Source organism: Myotis davidii, unplaced genomic scaffold, assembly GCF_000327345.1.
Source record: "Myotis davidii unplaced genomic scaffold, ASM32734v1 scaffold208, whole genome shotgun sequence".
In the NCBI taxonomy this organism is placed as follows: Eukaryota; Metazoa; Chordata; class Mammalia; order Chiroptera; family Vespertilionidae; genus Myotis; species Myotis davidii.
The window spans coordinates 1,717,832-1,736,404 of record NW_006299706.1 but is presented as its reverse complement, the minus strand read 5'-3'; the positions used below and the strand labels follow the sequence as shown (position 1 = coordinate 1,736,404).

Genomic DNA, 18,573 nt, shown 5'->3' with positions numbered 1-18,573 from the left:
AACCTGTTATGTTTTTTTTTACAACGCGGCGTTTTTTGTTGTTGTTGATTCCTGTATTTGCCCTGACCAGGGATCAAACCTGCAACGTTGGCATATTGGGACGACACTCTAACCAACTGTGCTATCTGGCCAGGGTGTTGTTTTGCATTTTTACAGATCTCTTTAATGCAGTGGTTCTCAACCTTGGCTGCACATTAGAATCGCCTGGGAATCTGTTTAAAATCCTGATTTCTGGGCCGGGCCTCAGATTCCCAGGCGATTCTAATGTGCAGCCAAGGTTGAGAACCACTGCATTAATGTCTGGCTACAAAGCAGCTGGATTGTCAGATCTGCTTCTGCATTCAGTCCCCTGCAGTGTCACATGTTATGTATGTAGTCCTTGGAAAACTCCACTCAGTACTCATGAGAGAATGGAAGTGAAAAATGCAAATAACATCTGAGAATTATAAACTTAGTTTTGAACCTTTCAGGGGTCCTAGGACCACACTTTGAGAACTGACGTATTGGAGGGATATTGTAAACATTACAATAAATGGCAGCTGATCTCACTATAGGGAGTTTAGGAAGAGAGATTTAGTCCTGAGGGTATACCAGGAAGAACAAAACCGGGCTCCAAAGTTGGGTGCTAGTCAAGTCACAGAACAGGAAATCTGAAACAGGGACAGAGACTGGAACCGGGTGCACGAACTCTGGCCTGCAAGCCCGTTATCTGAACAGGCACCTGGTGAGGTGAGAGAGCCACTGCTCAGAGCAGCAGAGTCCTTGGTCAGGGTCAGCGTGGTCCCATGACCCACTCTGAATAAACAGAAAAAGTGACTGGATGTGAAACTGCAAACCGCACCAGGGGGAGGGCTGAGGCTGCTCAGAGACCTGCTTAGGTCAGGACGGCCTAAGAACTCAGGACAGAGGCTGAGCCCAGGAATGGGGCTGGGACTTCCCCAGCGAGCACACCCCTTGGACAGAGGGCGGAGGTTCAGGCAGCACCATAGGATGGTCCAGACCCTGAGTGACTTGGTGGGAGCCTGGTGCTGAGGGGGATGAGGAGGTAGGCTGGGCGTGGGGAGAGGAGATTGGAGGCCTAGAGATGTGCTCCATGGTGGAGTGCCTGGGGGGACGGAGCCCACATAGGGGACCCAGGCAGTGGGGGAGGAAGCTCTGGGGAGTTAGTATTGGGCCAAGGTGGTCGGAAAAGGGGCAGCTGGAGGCAAATCAGCATTGAAGGTGTCAGGAGCAGGGTGTGAAGGTGAGTCCAATGTCTGTGCCTGAGGAGCTGAGGAAGACGATCTGGCTGCACACGGGAGTGTGTGTAAAGTACTGTGGAGCACAGAGGAGGCTAGAGACCGAATATTTAGAGCCACCAGGAGAGCGGGGAGTTTCCAGTTAATCTGAGGGGTTCACTTATCCAGTCATTAGCATCAGCCAGCTCCGCCTGCAAGATAGGGCTGGAGCTGCCCATTGTGGGGCTAAAGATTGAGCTGAGGATTCCTAAGGTCTCAGATCTCTCTCCCTTTCCTGGGAAGGGGAGGCTACTAGGTGAGAGGAGAGAAGGGGTGTAGCCCTTGTCCCTGCTTTGTTTCAGTCCTTAACCCGAACCCTTTCCCTCCTCCCAGTTTGGCAACAATCCCTTCTCTTCCCTGGCCGGGAACTCCGACAGCTCATCTTCCCAGCCTCTGCGGACTGAGAATCGAGAGCCCCTCCCTAACCCCTGGAGCCCCTCGCCCCCCACCTCCCAGGCCCCCGGGTCCGGTGGGGAGGGCACCGGAGGATCGGGGACCAGCCAGGTGCACCCGACAGTCTCGAACCCCTTTGGGATCAATGCGGCTAGCCTGGGGTCAGGTATGTCCTCGGGTGGAAGGAGCACAGTGGGTCTCCAGGGCACTTCCTCTGGCCCAGGACTGAGTGGGGTTCATACTGTTTCAGAATATTGAAGACAGAGGTGAGACTATGGAAGCCACAGAGGGGCCTCTGCAGCCTGAGGCAGTGGCTCCACCCCTCAGAGAGTGAGGGTTGGTTCCAGCCAGGCCCTGATACCATTGGGAGTGACCTAAGTAATGGCTCACCAATAAACCAGCCCCACCTTCTAAGCTGTTTCAGCACAAGTGGTACTGTCCAGCGTAAATGGGTCAGACTGGGGATGAGGGTGTGGAGAGGAACCAGGGCAGACCTGGGGACAGGCAGATGCAGAGCTACCATGTGCAGGTTGTGACTGCATGACCCTGCGGGGTGCCCCACTTATCTGGACTCTGGCTGTACTTACGACCCAGAGGATGTCTTTGGTAGATGCCCTGATTTCTCTGTTCCCTGGGGCATATCTTTATTGGGAAAGTCCCTTTCCCTCTATGTGCTTCAGTTCCCTTATTTATAAAATAAGGGACTTGAACCTGACTCATGGTTTTAAAAGTCTGCTCCTGAATTCTGGGAAGTCTGGGCCATCTTCAGGATGGGAAAGGACCAAAGGGGAGAGGCTCCAGGCCTCCTGCTCCAGCCCGGACCATGCTGGGTTTCTGCATGAGATTTGGTTTGAGATAAGAGTCTCTGCTGCTAAGACAAGTTTGGAAACCATTGATCTACATGATCTTTAGTCACATCCTTTCCAACGCTGACATTCTCTGAGCTTGTGAGAGGAGCAGGGCATGAATCAGACCCAGTTTCCAACGGGCTTGTCTTGTCCTGAGCAGAGTGGATGGGAAAGGGGCCGGGCCCCAGCGGGAGTCAGCAGAGCCTGGACCACGCCCAGGACCTGGGTGCCCCTTGTCCCGCTGCCTTTCTGAGTTCTGTAGCCACTCGGTGTCTGAAGTAAGGTCGGTTGATGTGGCCTCTGGCTTCCATCTGGACCCCCTCTCTCCTGTGTGGTTTGTTTTCCCCCCTTAGGGATGTTCAACAGCCCGGAAATGCAGGCCCTGCTCCAGCAGATCTCAGAGAACCCCCAGCTGATGCAGAACGTGATCTCCGCCCCCTACATGCGCAGCATGATGCAGACGCTTGCCCAGAACCCGGACTTCGCCGCTCAGGTATGGAACGGTCCTGGGTGGTGCACTGGGGGCAGTTACTTGTGGTCAAAACACTCGGGAGCCAGACTGCCTGGGTTTGTATCTCAAGCATCAGCACTTCCTCGCTGTGTAAGTTAAGCAAGTAGTTTAACCTCCCAGTTTCTTTAGCGGTAAACTGGTAGCAATAGTTCCTCGTAGGTTTGTGAGGATTAAATGAGTTGGTGCATGTAAAGGGCTTTGAACTTGGCCTGGCACATCGTAGGCACTGTGTCCTCGGTCATTATCAGACCCAGGGCTGAGCAGCCTGGCTCCTGATGTCATCACTGCCCGGAGTATAGTTCTATTTCCTCTCGCTGTCCCACTTAGGCCTTCAGGATACTTTGAGATCCTTGGAAAAGCTGGCCAGATTTCCTGCAGTGGTAGGGGTGCCGAGGGAGACTGAGGCTGTGGGGGAATTCTGAGGGTGGGTAGGCCCAGGCCTCCCCCTACTCCCTTGACCCTGGCAGATGATGGTGAACGTGCCGCTCTTCGCGGGAAACCCCCAGCTTCAGGAGCAGCTCCGCCTGCAGCTCCCCGTCTTCCTGCAGCAGGTCAGTGAGGAGCCTAGAGGGCAGGGGGTGGACCCTGAAGCCCAAGGGGTGGAACTGCAGGGACGGGGCAGAGCTCGGCCCTGGACTCAGGGTTTAGGCTGCTTCCTGTCTCCTGCCACCTCCCATTGCCTTTCTCTGCTCATGTCCCACCAGATGCAGAACCCAGAGTCACTCTCCATCCTTACCAATCCCCGCGCCATGCAGGCACTGCTGCAGATCCAGCAGGGATTGCAGACCTTGCAGACTGAGGCCCCCGGGCTGATACCCAGGTGAGGGTAGGAGGCAGATGGGCAGCAAGGTTCTGGCGACTTCTCCCCTCACCCCTCCCTCTGTCACTCAGAGCAGCCATTGTGTCGGTTTTCCTGTTTCCTCCAATTGCTTTCCTTCCGGATCTCATGTTCTCATCCCTTTCTCAGAGGCCATCTCCCAGCTTTTGGTCTCTCCTGTCTGCAGCCTCGGCTCCTTCGGGATGTCCCGGACCCTCACACCCTCAGCAAGCAGCGCCGGGCCTGCACCCGAGGCCCCCACCTCCTCACCAGCCCCACCAGCCACTTCTCCCACAGGGGCTTCCAGCGCCCAGCAGCAGCTCATGCAGCAGATGATCCAGCTTTTGGCAGGAAGTGGAAACTCGCAGGTACACGGGCAGCGGGGCGGGTGCTGGGACTGCCACTCCGTCCCGGTGGTGCCAGGGGTCGCAGTAGAATGGAGAGAGCAGAGCAGGCTTTGGAGGCAGCCAGCCTGGCTTTACACCCTAGTTTGCCACTTTCCAGCCTTGGGCAAGTTACTGATCTTCCCTCAGTTCAGTTTCCACAGCTGTGAAATGGAGATGAGAATAGTAATAGCACTTACCATGTGCTCGGTACTGTTCGAAGTGCCTCATCTAATTTATTTCCCACAACAGCCTTGTGAGGGAGCTATTATTATAGTTCCTGTGTTACAAAAGGAGAAAGCTGAAGCCCAGAGAGATGAAGGGGCTTGCTCGGTCTAAAACCAGTGAGCAATGGAGCCAAGACTCAAACCGAGGCGTGCTGGCTCCGGGATTTACACCGTAACTACTGTGTTTTACCACTTCCACTCATATCATGGGATTCTTTTTTTTTTCTTTTAAAATATTTTTATTGATTTCAGAGAGGAAGGAAGAGGGAGAGAGAGATAGAAACTTCAATGATGAGAGAGAAACGTTGATCGGCTGCCTCCTGCACATCCCCTACTGGGCATGTGCCCTTGACCGGAATCGAAACTGGGACCTTTCAGTCCTCAGGCTGACGCTCTATCCTCTGAGCCACACTGGCTAGGGCCATGGGATTCTGTTGATAATTAAAGCAGCCTCCATCTTTGAGACCTGAGAAGAGGATTCTGGGAGGTGAGGTCACTAAAGCCCTGGGGTACTAAGTGAAAGCTAGGGGTTTGAGGGAGTGAGGATGACCTTGGGAAAACCTCTAACCTTTCTCGGGCCTTTGTAACTCATCTGGGGAAAGCCTATCAGTGGAAATGTAGGTATGCCCAGCTCTGCAAAAGCTGAACCAGTGATCGCCAAGGTTGAGCCCCACTTAAACCCTGTGGGTGGCATGGAGCGCTGGATGGGGCTCTGGTGCAGCAGCCAGGTGGCCTGTGATTGCTGGGCTCCTTCCAGCTCTGAGTCTTCTGTTCATGGTCTAGGCTAGAGCTTCATAAACATCTCTTGGGAAAACACTTCCAGGAGATGTTTATAGGAGTGTCACATCGGAAAAGCCTCCTCTTTTGTAAATAGCTATGTTTGTGGATTGGTTAAAATTAAACAGATTCTTTCTTTCCTGGAGCCATTCTCTGGCCTCTACTGTGACTGTATGTGTGAGGACGGCTAGGAGGGGTTTAGAGGTGGTGTTTAGTACACATCTTATCCACCACCGCGCATCTGGCGTTTGGAGTACCTGTTAACAGCTCCAGACTATTGATGGGAAGTGGTTAGGCATATATGCTGACCGAAGCCTGCCTGTTACTTTGAAATTTTAAGAAAGACACCTCCACCTCATTATCACACAGTTGTTTGCAGCTCACCACCCTGCTCCATTGATTGACTCTGAGGAGGTTCGAGAAGACCTACAGGTTGTCTTCTCTTCGTTATAAACCCCCAGCTTCTGAAGTTGGTCCTGTGTCCGCTTCACAAGGCCTGTCCCCTGTAGGTGCAGACGCCAGAAGTGAGATTCCAGCAGCAGCTAGATCAGCTCAACGCCATGGGCTTCATCAACCGGGAGGCTAACCTGCAGGCCCTGATTGCCACAGGAGGGGACATCAATGCGGCCATTGAGAGACTGCTGGGCTCTCAGCTCTCCTAAGCCTGTGGCCGCGCCTCCTGCTTCTCCCTTCCCTGGATGCCACCTCTGGTTCCTGTCCGCTCCTTCCCTCTGCCGCTTGTCATCCCCTGTCTTCTTCCTGTCCTCTTCAGACACAGGGTGGCTTTAGCGGCGTGGACCCCAACCCTGTAGCTCTGCCTGGGAACTTTGGTTCTACTTCCACTTCTTACAGAATGTCCTCTCCTGCTCCTGCTTGAGCAGAACTATTTGACGGTCTTCACAGTTTTGTTGATTGGCCCACAACCGCCTTTGCAATCTCTTCACACTTCTCAGTGGCAGCGCAGAGTTGAAGGAGGAACCGACTCTCTGGTTATTGGAACGTGGTCTTTCACCTGCACCACTAGGGGTTTGCCGGCCTCATGTTTACTTTTGGTAACTCTCTTCTTTCTTTCCGCATCCCCGCTCACCCCCAGCCTAACCAGTGCTAGAACTCCATCCTCGGAAGGAGGGGCAGGTGAAGCAGGCTGAGATTCCCTCCTCGCCCCTGAAGTGCTTTTTAATGGGGTCTGTTGGGACTTCCAGGGGGAGGAAGGTGCCTGTTCTTCCTGTCTGAAGGAGGAGATAGGACTGTGTCTGAACAAGGAATTAACCAGCCCTGGACCAGCCCAACAGAGACTGGTGCCCAGGAGAAGGGCCTGAGGTTTCTGGAGGAAGGGAATGGGCAAAACAGCCTGAGGAAAAGGCTTGGAAGTTGAATTGACAGTTAGGAAGTGGAAGCACTAATTGCTCTATTAGGCAGGAGAGTCCTGGTTCAGGCGTGGCAGAGGAGAGAGACTTGGAGATGCTAATGTAGCCTGAGTTGAAGGGCTCAATGAAGCTAAGGAGATGGCTCACAAGGGGCCATATTAGCTCCATTTCCTCACACACACACATTTCCATGAACACAGGACCTGTCTGTGTCCCCAGGTACCAGTGATCTGAGCCCCCCTTAAAAGACTTGAAGTGGGTTGGGGTCTGGCTCGGCAGTGGGTGTGTGGTGGTGGGGTGCATATGGGTTCAGTAGAAATGGGTTCTTTGCTGATTTCTGGTTCAGAGCTCCCCCGACCAGAAAAATAGGCAGAAGGGCTAGTCTAGGGCAGGAATATGTACAGCCCAGGGAGGTAGGTCCCTTGGGCCTCTGGATGCTGGGTAACCCAAGGGTAGTGTGGATACTCCTTCTACCAGAACTGTGACCAACACCCTTACACCCCTCTCCTGATTGCTTCAGGGGATGGTAGAAGGGTCTTTCCATCTAGAGCCCCTGGCCCTTGCCCTTTGAGTTCACTGTTTCCCTCCAGGCCAGAAAGTTCTATTTGAGACAGGAAAGGAGAGGCTGGCAATGCTGCCTGTGATCTGGAGTTGGACGTGACTATACTGGAGCACAGGGGAGGCTCATATCACCTCCGCTCTCTGCTACTTAGCCCAGCTGCTTGGCGGGCCCATGGCTGAGAATATGGAGGCATGAGAAACAGGATTTTCTCCCAGTGGGAAAGGGCCCCAAGCACTCCAGAGAGGATGTCTGCGTGGCTCCTCTCCATCCTTCCCTCAGCTCCCACACTGGCCTTTGTAAATAAATGGCGTGGTCTTTGTTGTGAGTGTGTCTTGGTGTTTGTTTTGCGGGGGGGGGGGGGGGGGGGGGCTGGGGGGGGGGGGGTCTAGCTGAAGACAACTTCTTGGTCTTAGAGGGTTTTTATAAAGTGGATCTAGAGGAATTTGAAGTTCGGTTCACTTAACACAGATGTTAAGAAACACTGAAAGTTAAGGGATAACTGGTCGTGGGATATCTGTAACCCATGGTTTAGGAATGAGAAAGGTTGCATTCTTCCATTCCCCATCCCCAGACCATAAAATGCCAGATTCCTCATCCTACCCCCCACCCCCACCCCCATTAGTCAGTCTGGGAGAAGAATGTATACTTTTTTTAAATATATTTTTATTGGTTTTAGAGAGGAAGGGAGAGAGGGATAGAAATATCGATGTTGAGAACCATTGATCGCCTGCCTCCTGCATGCCCCCCTACTGGGGATCAAGCCCACAACCCGGGTATGTGCCCTTGACCGGAATCAAACCTGGGACCCTTCAGTCTGCAGGCCGATGCTCTATCCATTGAGACAAACCAGCCAGAGGGAGGAATGTATACTTCTAACTGATCTTTTGGCAAGACTGCTCTCTCCTTACCTCAGGTAAAAAGGTAAAAAAAAAAACACCAAAAAACCCTTGCATCCAGATCTTATGCAGGTGGAGTTTAGTAGTTCTTAGATCTAGACTAGACCTGGCTCTACCGCTAATGGTGTGAACTTTTATCTTGTATAGTGAGGTTATGGCCTGGAGTTCTGTGATATATGAATAAATCATGCTGGGAGGTTCCACTTCTGATTATGGCAGTCTGGATATTTTCCAGGGGTCCTCAAACTTTTTAAACGGGGCCAGTTCACTGTCCCTCAGACCGTTGGAGGGCCGGACTATAGTTTAAAAAAAAAAACTATGAACAAATTCCTATGCACACAGCGGCAGCAAAAACATCCGGTGAGCCGGATAAATGTTTTCGGCAGGCCACATGTGGTCCGCGGGCCGTAGTTTGAGGACCCCTGTTAATTTAGACCAACATTCTCACCAGAAAATTTTTAAATTTTTTATTGATTTTAGAGAGCGAGTGAGAGAAACATTAATTTGTTGTTCCACTTAGTTATGCATTCATTGGTTGCAAGATTGAACTTGCAGCCTTGGTGTATCAGGAGAATGGTCTAACCAACTGAGTTACCTGGCCAGGGCCTCACAGAAATTTTTACAGTCAGATGCAATATATGTTTAAAGGATTTAAAAAGCATCAAAGAGCCAATAAGATGGCTGGGAATCTAGAGAGGAAAAATGGCCTAAAGACTACCTTTGTCCTGGGAGTTTTTGCCACTTGGGGAAAAGTTCCTGAGAGGATTTGAGGGCCTTGAAAGATAGGGAGAGAAAAAGTTAGAATTGGGAGAGCTAAAGATAGGGATGCTGGTAAAGATCCAGCATTTGAACTAGGACCCCTAGAGGTGGATCAGAAGTAAGCCATTCCTCATATTCGGCAGCCTCGCCTCCCACCATTCTGGGTGGTCCAGAAATTCTTAAGCCTCAAATTTAGGAATAAGATGATCCCAGATTGCTATCATATCCAGATGCTTGGTAGGATCAAACAGAGGAACGTAACATCAACCTAGACCTCAAAACTATTATAATAAATAATTTTTCAAATATAACATCAACCACAATAAAAATCAAGCAGTTGAAGAGATAAGGCAATGTAAATGAGACCAAATAGAAATGACAGACAATAAACAGACCCACGGCAATTCCACATATTGAAATTATACAAGTGAAAACAAGAAGATAAAAGCCAAGCTTAGAAATTTCAGCAGAGACATGAAACTATAAAAATGGACATAGCATGCCCTAGCCGGTTTGGCTCAGTGGATAGAGCCATCCTGCAGACTAAAGGGTCACGGGTTCGATTTCAGTCAAGGGCATGTACCTTGGCTGGATCCCTACCCGGTGGGGGTACATGCAGGAGGCAACCAATTAACCAATGGATGTGTCTCTCCCATCTGTGTTTCTGTCTCTTCCCCCCTTCCACTCTCTAAAAATTAACGGGAAAATGTCCTCGGGTAAGGATTAACAAAATAAAAAAACATTGACTCTAAAACAAAAATGACAATGTCTCGTGGCGTTTAAAATCTTTAGAAAGAAAATTTAAGTATGTGACACAACAGCACAGGAGTCAGACTGGTACATGGAGTTAGCACCTCAAAGGAATTCTAAATAAAGCTCAGGCTTGGTTACTGACTGGATGTAGGGGGTGACTAAGTGTCCTGCCTAGAATCAGAATTCTGGTAACCCTGAGAGGAATAGCTTTTCTCTAATTCCTGGTTCGACAGTACACTCGCCATTCTAAATATATGATCAAAATCTCTAGGTATGCCAGTTCCGCAAAGCAGCTGATCAGGTGCTGGCCACATACGCTAAAGGCAAACCAGCTTGAAAAGCCATTGAAAGGGGCAGAATAATAAAAGCAAGGAGAACGCATAGCCAAGCCTTTCTGAAGTGCCTCGTGTCTCCGAGGCCCGCGAGCACTACAAAGGGAAAGGTGGGGCTTGTCCCAAGAACTACAACTCCCAGAAGGCATCGGGCGGAGCACCGGGGTTTCCTGTCAAAGCTTACTTCCGGTCTTTGGATGCTGACGCTCTTTTCCGGTACTGATTCTTCCCCTCCCCCAAAGGTTTCTTTGGGGTGCACGGTGAGTCCCGAGCAGGAGGGGGGAGTCTCATGTCCGCGCCTCACTTAGCGGCGGAGGGTCAGGTGGGGGAGGGGCAGGAGAGAGGGCGCGCCGCGGAACGGCGTTCAATCTTGGGGAGAGGCGAGAAGGGGGCAGAGCAGACTGAGCCCATGAGGGAACCACAAAAGGATGTGGGGGCGAGGAGAATGGGATCCCGGGGGAAGGATGGAGGGTAGGATGCAGGGTGTGTGGGAGGACCCCGCGAGCGCGCGGTGGGCTCTCAGTGGAGCTGGGCGATGGAGGAGAGGGCCACGTTCTGGAAGGCAGCAGCCGTGGGGGACTCCTGTGTCAGGGCAAGCTGGGGGGTGCTGCAGATCTGAAATCGGACACCCCAAGAAAAACCCTCTTGTAGCCACATGGTGTCAACTCAGAAGACCCTATCAGCTGGGGAGCACCTCGGTCCCCGGCAGAAAGAGGGTGGTGGGTATGCTGGTGCTTAGGCCGATGATCCGAGGGCTTGCAGGGCCGCGATGGCAGGAGAGGCGCGAACAGGTCCGTCCAGCGGCTCCGAGGCTGCTCTGTGGAAGGGGCTGCTGCTTCCGGAACATCAAAGAGCTTCTGTAGGCTTTTCACGAAGGACTGTCGGGAAGCTGTTGGTGATTTTCCGTGCTTGCATGGACTGCTCATTTGCTTCTTTCCCACAGATGAGGCTGCTGGCATTGGTAGTGTTGGCTCTACTTGCTGTCACACAAGCAGAGGAAGGAGCCAGGCTTTTGGCCTCCAAATCACTGCTGAACAGATATGCGGTGGAGGGGAGAGACCTGACCTTACAGTACAACATCTACAACGTGGGCTCCAGGTAAGGAGGCCCTGGAGCTGCAGGGTAGGCCCCTCTCAGGCTTCTTGGATTTCCCAGCTGGGACAGCACCAGCAGTGATTTCCCCTTGGGAGACCTCCAGCAACAGATATGAGCGAATGAATACATTGCTGGACCTAATGTAGGAAGAGACGGACATTCTTGCCGAGGCTATAAGAAACTATCTCCCTCCCATTTGACCCTGTGATCCCACTTCTAGGAATATATCCCAAGAAACCAGAAACACCAATCAGAAAGGATATGTGCACCCCTATGTTCATAGCAGCACAATTCACCATAGCTAAGATCTGGAAACAGCCTAAATGCCCATCAGTAGATGAATGGATTAGAAAACTGGTACATCTACACGATGGAATACTATGCTGCTGTAAAAAAGAAGGAATTCTTACCATTTGCAACGGCATGGATGGAACTGGAGAGCATTATGCTAAGTGAAATAAGCCAGTCAATGAAGGAAAAATACCACATGATCTCACTCATTCATGGATAATTGAGACCATTATAAACTTTTGAACAATAATAGATACAGAGGCAAAATAAATAAATCAAGAACAGGAAAAAAAAAAAGAAACCATCTCCCACTTTATTTGAGTTGGGAGAGAAGCAGGAATTGTGAAACAGGGAGAGGAAAATGAGAAGGCATAAAATGTGTGATTCCCTCTTACCTCAGGGTTTAAAGTTGCAGCTTCCTTTGTTTCATTAGTCTATACATTTTTGTTGCCTTTTTAAATTTTGTTCCCTCTAATTTGATCTTCCATATGCATCTTTGCTCCTCTCCCCCTCCATCCTCCCAACAACACACAGAAATTGAGACAAGAATGGGTTTGGGCCCATTTCTTCCTACTAGATACTGGATATTTTGGTGCCTCTGATACATAGAATCCAGTCCTTGACCTGGATTCTTGGGTGCAACAAACCCAAGTTACTGTCTATGTGAGTCATGTGTCTTTTGTAGTTTTGAATTTTCAGGACAAGCAGGCGGATTTGATTGCTGATGGCTTTCATTTTCATATCCATGACTTGCAAACCTTTTTTGTTGCCTCTGTTTTCTAGTGCTGCATTGGATGTGGAATTATCTGATGATTCCTTCCCTCCAGAAGACTTTGGCATTGTCTCCGGAATGCTCAACGTCAAATGGGACCGGATTGCCCCGTATCCTCTTGACACTGGGTGATGAAGGCTGGCGGTGAGGGTGGGGGACGTTGCCACCAAAGAAAGCATCAGGGTCCCTTCGAACAGTCCAGGTGTGCATGGCCGTTCTTCTGTCATCTCTCTGGATGAGATGGGGCAGGAGATACTGGTGGCAGCTGTGTTTGTGTGCTTTGGATGCCCCTGAGGTTCTGGCGTTTAGGTTATAAGCCCTACGACATACTTTATTGGGAAGATGTAGACACTTACTAGTAGATGTTTGTGGCTCAGCAAAGGAGGGTGCCTTTAAAAGAAATTCAATTGGATGCTAACCTGGGGGACCTTTCAAAGATTCTTCTTAGTCAGTGAGTCTCTTATTCTGATCTACCAGTTGTTTCCTGAGTGTTTTGAATTAGATTTTTTTCCCCATGTGTGTTAAAGTATGTTTAGATTTTCTGATGAGAGTTAGTGTTCTCTTTGTTTGTTTGTCTTTATTTTGCATTTTCAAGAACTTCCTTCAGTTATAGTCAATGAAAGATTTTCTGTGAGCTTAAGTGACTAATTTTTCATCCCTAACATATATTGCTTGAAAGTTTACTTTAGCCCTAACCGGTTTGGCTCAGTGGATAGAGCGTCGACCTGCAGACTGAAGGGTCCCAGGTTCGATTCCGGTCAAGGGCATGTACCTTGGTTGCGGGCACAAACCCTAGTGGGGGAGTGTGCAAGAGGCAGCTGATCGATGTTTCTCTCTCATCAGTGTTTCTAACTCTCTATCCCTCTCCCTTCCTCTCTGTAAAAAAATCAATAAAATATGTTTAAAAAAAAAAAAGAAAAGTTTACTTTAAAAACTTCAATACTAAGTATACCATAGATTTAAAACTTGGCTAAAAAGGCAGCATATTGCCCTACCTGGTTTGGCTTAGTGGATAGAGCATTGGACTGAAGGGCCCCAGGTTCAGTTCCAGTCAAGGGTACGTACCTCCGTTGCAGGCTTTTCCTGGACCCAGGCCCTGGTCAGGGCTTATGCAGGAGGCAACCAATCGAGAGATATTTCTCTCTGTCTTTCCCTCTCTCTTCCACTCTCTCTAAAAATCAATGGAAAAATGTCCTCGGGTGAGGATTAAAAAAAAAACGGTATCATATTATAATATACTTTAGGCTTACAAAAAAGTGTATGTTTATTATTCTTGCAGAGGATTGCAAATATGCAATCACCACATGTATTGGCAACTTCTTTTGTAAGTGGTGCATTTAGTCCACAAGTTGAAAGGTTGTTACAACTTTAGCTTCATCTTTTTCCCTTCCTTAACTCTTGGGCCAGTGCTAGCAACGTCTCCCATACTGTTGTCCTGCGCCCTCTCAAGGCCGGTTATTTCAACTTCACCTCAGCAACTATTACTTACCTGGCCCAGGAGGATGGGCCCGTTGTGGTGAGTTGCCCAAACCCTTAGCTGGATGGGGCTCAGATCTGCCTTTGAAAACTCTTGCAGAAAATTGTCAAGGTAGCCACTAAATTCTGAGAAAGATAAGAAAGACCAGAAACGTGGGATATTGCCCTTAGGAAATATGTTTCAAATTATAAAGTTCCAGAATAAAGCAATTGAAACGGATGGGAGGGGAGTACTGTAGCATTCCCTTTTCATTCCTTCTGCTTGGCTTCTTATCTGGAATGTGTCAGATATTGCCCCGTTCATTGCTGTCCTCGCCCTTCCAATCCATCTATGCCACTGTCAGATCATTCTCCATCTTCATTGTCTCCATGTCTTTCCTTTGCTTTGGATGCTCCTGCTCATTCCACCAAGGTCAAGCGTTTCTGCCTCTCATCGCATACCCTCCAGTAGGCCAGCTGTTGTCTGCCTCTCCTGCTTTCTCTCCACTCGACCCACAAAGACCCTCCATCCCAGTTAGGCCAGGCTCCCCCGAGTGCTGTTCTTCCCCCTTTGCCTTGCCTCTGTGTGAAGTACTCTCTCTGCTCCACTTCGTTATCCGACGCCTTCTGAGACCCAGCTCTGAGCTGCAGGCCTTGTTTGTGTCGCCTGCTTTCACAATTCCCATTACTCTTCCCACTCCTTCTTTCAATAATCATTCATCGAGGCAACTGAACGTCTGTCGCTCTTATGCTGCAGGCCCTTGAACATTTAATTATTTGTTGTCTTCAGTAGTTCTCTTTCTTTATGTGTAGGTCTTCCCCCCACCCTCACTCCCAATTTAATACACACCCCTTGAAGCCAGGGACTTTGTCTTAGATTTCTCTCTGTTTCCCATATTTAATAGGAACAGTAGTCAGTGATCTTTGACTGACTGATGTAAAGGTCAACAGACATTTATTGAGCCCCTGCAATGTGCTGGACCCTGGGGGTACCAAGAAGATTAAGACGCTGCCCCCTCAGGAACCTTAGGTCATGAACTCATAAAGCCTCTGGCAGGACCATACAATGGGCTGTTGGCTACGTAGCAAGTACACAGCAGGGAGAGGACTTTGAATAGCTTCAACCATAGAACTAAACAAAATCCCAAATTCTCGTTAAATGCACATTGTGAATTTTCTTTTTTTATAAACCATGTGGAGCCATATTTCTGTAATCTCTGTTAAATTGCCGCATCTTGTGTCATTTCTGCTTTCAGAATCAGCTTTAGAAATAGTGCTGGGGATGTGAAGTACAGCACAGGGAATACAGTCAGTGATATTGTAATAACTAGCTGTGGTGCCAGGTGGGCACTGAAATACCAGGGGGACACTTTGTAAAGTAGATGATTGTCTAACCACTATGCTGTACACCTGAAACTAATATAAAATAATATTGAATGTAAACTGTAATTGAAAAAATATTTTAAAAAAATATTTAAAATAGCCTGGCAGGGTGGCTCAGTTGTTTGAGCTTCCTGTGCACCAAAAGGTTGCCGGTTCGATTCCTGGAAAGGGCATATACCTGGGTGGTGATTTTGATCCCCTCTCAGGGAGCATGCAGAAGGCAACTGATTGATGTTTCTCTCTCTCTCTCTCTCTCTGTCTCTCTCTTCCTTCCTCCCTCTCTGTACATGTCCGTGGGTGAGGATTAAAAACAACAACAACAAAAAGACATTATAAGATACTACCTCACACACACTATGATGGCTGTAATAAAAAATGAAGACAGTAACGTGTTGGCAAAGATGTGAAAAAACAGAATGCTAAAACACGACTGGTGAGAACATAAAATGCTGCTGCCACGTTGGGAAAACAGTTTGGCAGCTCCTCAAAAAAATAGAAAGAAAGAAAGAACCAACTTTTAGGACTCTGGTTCCACATGGTGTCTAATGGGTTAAAAGACAAAACACCAAAGGCTCAGCTGCCACTTTAGAACGAAGTTGTTTGCAGTGTGCTCCAAAGTCCTGGCCTGCTCCCCAAGACAGGAATGTGGGCCAGACTCAGCCCCCCCAGTTCTGTTCATTGGGCAGGGCTTTGTACTGTCCAGAATCTTTCTCATTTCGTCGGGGCCTCACGGCGCTCGGTACAGAGGAGTACTTCCTCAGGAGGAATAAGGACATGAGTGGCAAGTGCGAGTCATTCCATCACACACTTGGCCCTGCAGCGGGGCCAGTGGTGGTGAGCCTCTCTTTCCCGAGTCTGAGTCTAAGGGAGGAGGATTTGGTTTGAATTTCAGCTGCATCCCTGGCCTACTTGTTTAGTAAATGCTCATCATGTGTTTCTCAGGTCTCCTGGCTCCTAATTTACTCCCCTTGACAACACAGTAAGAATCATCCAACTCTCTCTAGTTCAAAAGCTCTTCTTCCTCTTGAAGCTCTAAGAATCTAACACTTAGGCCCTGACTGCGTAGCTCAGTTGGTTAGAGCATCGTCCCGATACACCAAGCTTGTGGGTTCGATCCCCTGTCAGGGCACTTACAAGAATCAACCAATGAATGCATAGATGAATGGAACAACAAACCGATGTTTCTCTCTCTCAAGTCAATTTAAAAAAAAAGAATAACGCGTAGAACTAGGTTGGTTGGGACTGCCCTTTCTCAGGTGAGACAGCGTGGGGCTTGGCTGATGTCCTGCTTTTCTTTTCAGGTTGGCTTTACCAGTGCCCCTGGACAGGGCGGAATCCTGGCTCAGCGGGAGTTTGATAGGAGATTCTCACCTCACTTTGTAAGCGGCACAGTGTTGTCTGGGATGAGACCACCTTGGGTGCTGGGACCTCTTAGCCTCCTTAGAAGATTTGTTTAGTTGGTTGGTTTTTGCCGTGTCTGTTTTTTTGGTGTCTGATACAGCCATCAAATATCCTGATTTAACTATGATTAGAGATTTTTAGTAATGAGATCACAATTATCAGAACCAAAAAACTGCCCTTTTTCTTTCCTCATCCTTGAGTAGAACCCCATCTTGGAGTCCTGAATCTATTTTGAGATTTAAAAAGAATATCTGCTTAGATTCGAAGAGTTGTAGAGCATTGGGAAGGTGAAGCGGGAACTTAGCTGTGGTCTCGTCTAAGAGAATTTTTTTTTTTAATTTAATTTATTTTTTTTATTACAAAGGATGTTACATATGTGTCCATTTTTTCCCCCCTCCCAAGACAGTCCCCTAGCCTCCCCTATCCCCCAGTGTCTTATGTCCATTGGTTATGCTTATATGCATGCATACAAGTCCTTTGGTTGATCTAAGAGAATTTTTTGAAGATTTGCCTAAATTTCTGAATGAGGGAATTCACGTACTCATCCATTCATTCAGTGAATAATTATGAAGTTCCTAAATATGTGCTCAGTTCAGTGCTTTGCTTTGGGAAACAATGATGACCAAGACATAGCCCTTTTCATAAAGATCTTAGGGGCTCCTAGGGACTCAGAACCTAAGTCACCGAGGGGAGGTGCTCTGATGGAGATCGTATACAAGGTGCGGGAGGAGCATGCAGCAGAACATCGAGCCTGGTCTGAGTCAGGGCGGGTTTCTGGAGGAGGAGGTTGGCAAGGAAGGGCATCGTAGGGAGAGGAGCAGCTCGGCGAGAAAGAGCGAGGTGCCATCCTGGGATGCGGCTGGAGGGCAGATGAGGCGGAGGGATGGGGGAGGGGCTGGAGACAGTGGGGTTAGATCACCGGAGGCTTGACTGTCGGGGCAATACTTGGCCATCTCCTTCCTCACAGATGGTCTGGAAGAGAAAAGCTTTTCTTCCCGTCTGGGTGGGGTCAGGTGAGGCTTTGGCTTCACAGCGAGAAAGATGGATTGGTCTTCAGAGAGCCATTCTCCCTCAGGAGTGGTCAGAGGTTCTGCTTAAAATGTGGGCGGGGCTGCTCCCTTTCTCATTGGCCCCCTCCTTCCTGGTCCTCTCCTGTGCCCTCCTCCCTCCTCTAAGCAAGGCCTTGTCTTCCACAGCTGGACTGGGCAGCCTTCGGGGTCATGACTCTCCCCTCCATCGGGGTCCCCCTGCTGCTGTGGTATTCCAGCAAGAGGAAATACGACACGCCCAAGACCAAGAAGAACTGAGGGGCTTGCACAGCCCTCCCATCCCAAGAAATGCAGGTGCTTTCCAGACTCCAGAGGGATCTCAGATGCAGTCTCCTCCCTTAGCCCCCGGCCGCCTTCTCCTGGACCCTGCCCTGCTCTCATCCCGAGGGAAGGACTGGGCCGAGGAGGACGAGAGCCTCCTCGCTTCCCCCCTTGAAGCCATACAGACATGAAGGCCCCGAGCCCAGAGGTGCCCTGGGGTGTTTTGCTGGCGGACGAGCTCTCCAGTGCAGGAGGGGCCTTTGGAGACTGCATGACACCACCCCCATCTGCTCTCCCCTCTCAGAAGGGGATAGAAGATACAGTGGAAGCTGTGGGACTCTCGGAGGCTGCCCAGCTCCTGTTCCGGGTTAGGGAAGTGCTTACCAAATGGGTTTTCTAATAAAAACATGCCACACTGACACGCCCGTTTTCTCATCAGCTGAGTGAGTGCAAGTTGTTGGAGCTCAAACCTGAGAGCCGAGGCTCCTGGGTAGGTGAGCCGAGTCCTGCCTCGTTGTGGGGGTTGTGGGTCCCGTTCCCATGGAGATACTGTCTGTCTGCTTTTGAGCACCTTGCTCCATCTCTGATTTCCCTCTGCTCTCACCAGTCACCACATACTCCCCAGAACCGGTCTTGACTGTTCGCTCCTCTTAGCCCCAGGAGAGGTGGGGAAGCCGTTCTGGTCTCGTATACTGACTTGTTTTTGTAATCCTCACACGAGGATATTTTCTCCCATTGATTTCTAGAGAGAAGGGGGGAGGGGGAGTGGAGAAACATCCACGTGAGAGAGACACCTCGGTTGGTTGTCTCCTGCACAAGCCCTGACCAGGAATCGAGCCCAAGACCCTTTGGTCCCCCGGCTGACACTCTAACCACGGAGAAAACTGGCCAGGGTTTACTTACCGACTTCTTGAAAAGCTACCTCTTACACCTGGTTCTAGTCCTCCCTCTGTTTGAGAACTAG

At 49.6% G+C, this 18,573-nt stretch overlaps 2 protein-coding genes across 2 annotated transcripts in view; both read left to right on the top strand.

Annotated features, from left to right (window-relative positions):
- The window catches only part of UBQLN4 (ubiquilin 4), a gene marked incomplete at its 5' end in the record, with an annotated part of 11,400 nt that extends 5,574 nt beyond the window's left edge, over positions 1-5,826 (top strand). The window contains 6 exon segments of the mRNA XM_015571744.1: positions 1,611-1,836; positions 2,872-3,011; positions 3,497-3,580; positions 3,734-3,849; positions 4,034-4,214; positions 5,695-5,826. Of these exon segments, the coding sequence (XP_015427230.1) occupies positions 1,611-1,836; positions 2,872-3,011; positions 3,497-3,580; positions 3,734-3,849; positions 4,034-4,214; positions 5,695-5,742 (795 nt within the window).
- Positions 5,827-10,070: 4,244 nt separating this feature from the next.
- Positions 10,071-18,028, top strand: SSR2 (signal sequence receptor, beta (translocon-associated protein beta)). The gene is made up of 6 exons (XM_006775709.2): positions 10,071-10,162; positions 10,846-11,000; positions 12,072-12,170; positions 13,468-13,576; positions 16,200-16,277; positions 17,496-18,028. Exons 1-6 carry the CDS (start codon positions 10,100-10,102, stop codon positions 17,604-17,606), a joined length of 615 nt encoding a protein of 204 aa, XP_006775772.1. The 5' UTR covers positions 10,071-10,099; the 3' UTR covers positions 17,607-18,028.
- Positions 18,029-18,573: the final 545 nt, after the last annotated feature.

Excerpts from the sequence above, each read along its gene's own strand:
- SSR2 (XM_006775709.2), top strand. The coding sequence starts at position 10,100 with ATGCTGACGCTCTTTTCCGGTACTGATTCTTCCCCTCCCCCAAAGGTT. Across the intron at positions 10,163-10,845 it reads AGGTTTCTTTGGGGTGCACG|ATGAGGCTGCTGGCATTGGT; the intron begins GTGAGTCCCGAG and ends TCTTTCCCACAG. Across the intron at positions 13,577-16,199 it reads AGGAGGATGGGCCCGTTGTG|GTTGGCTTTACCAGTGCCCC; the intron begins GTGAGTTGCCCA and ends TTTTCTTTTCAG.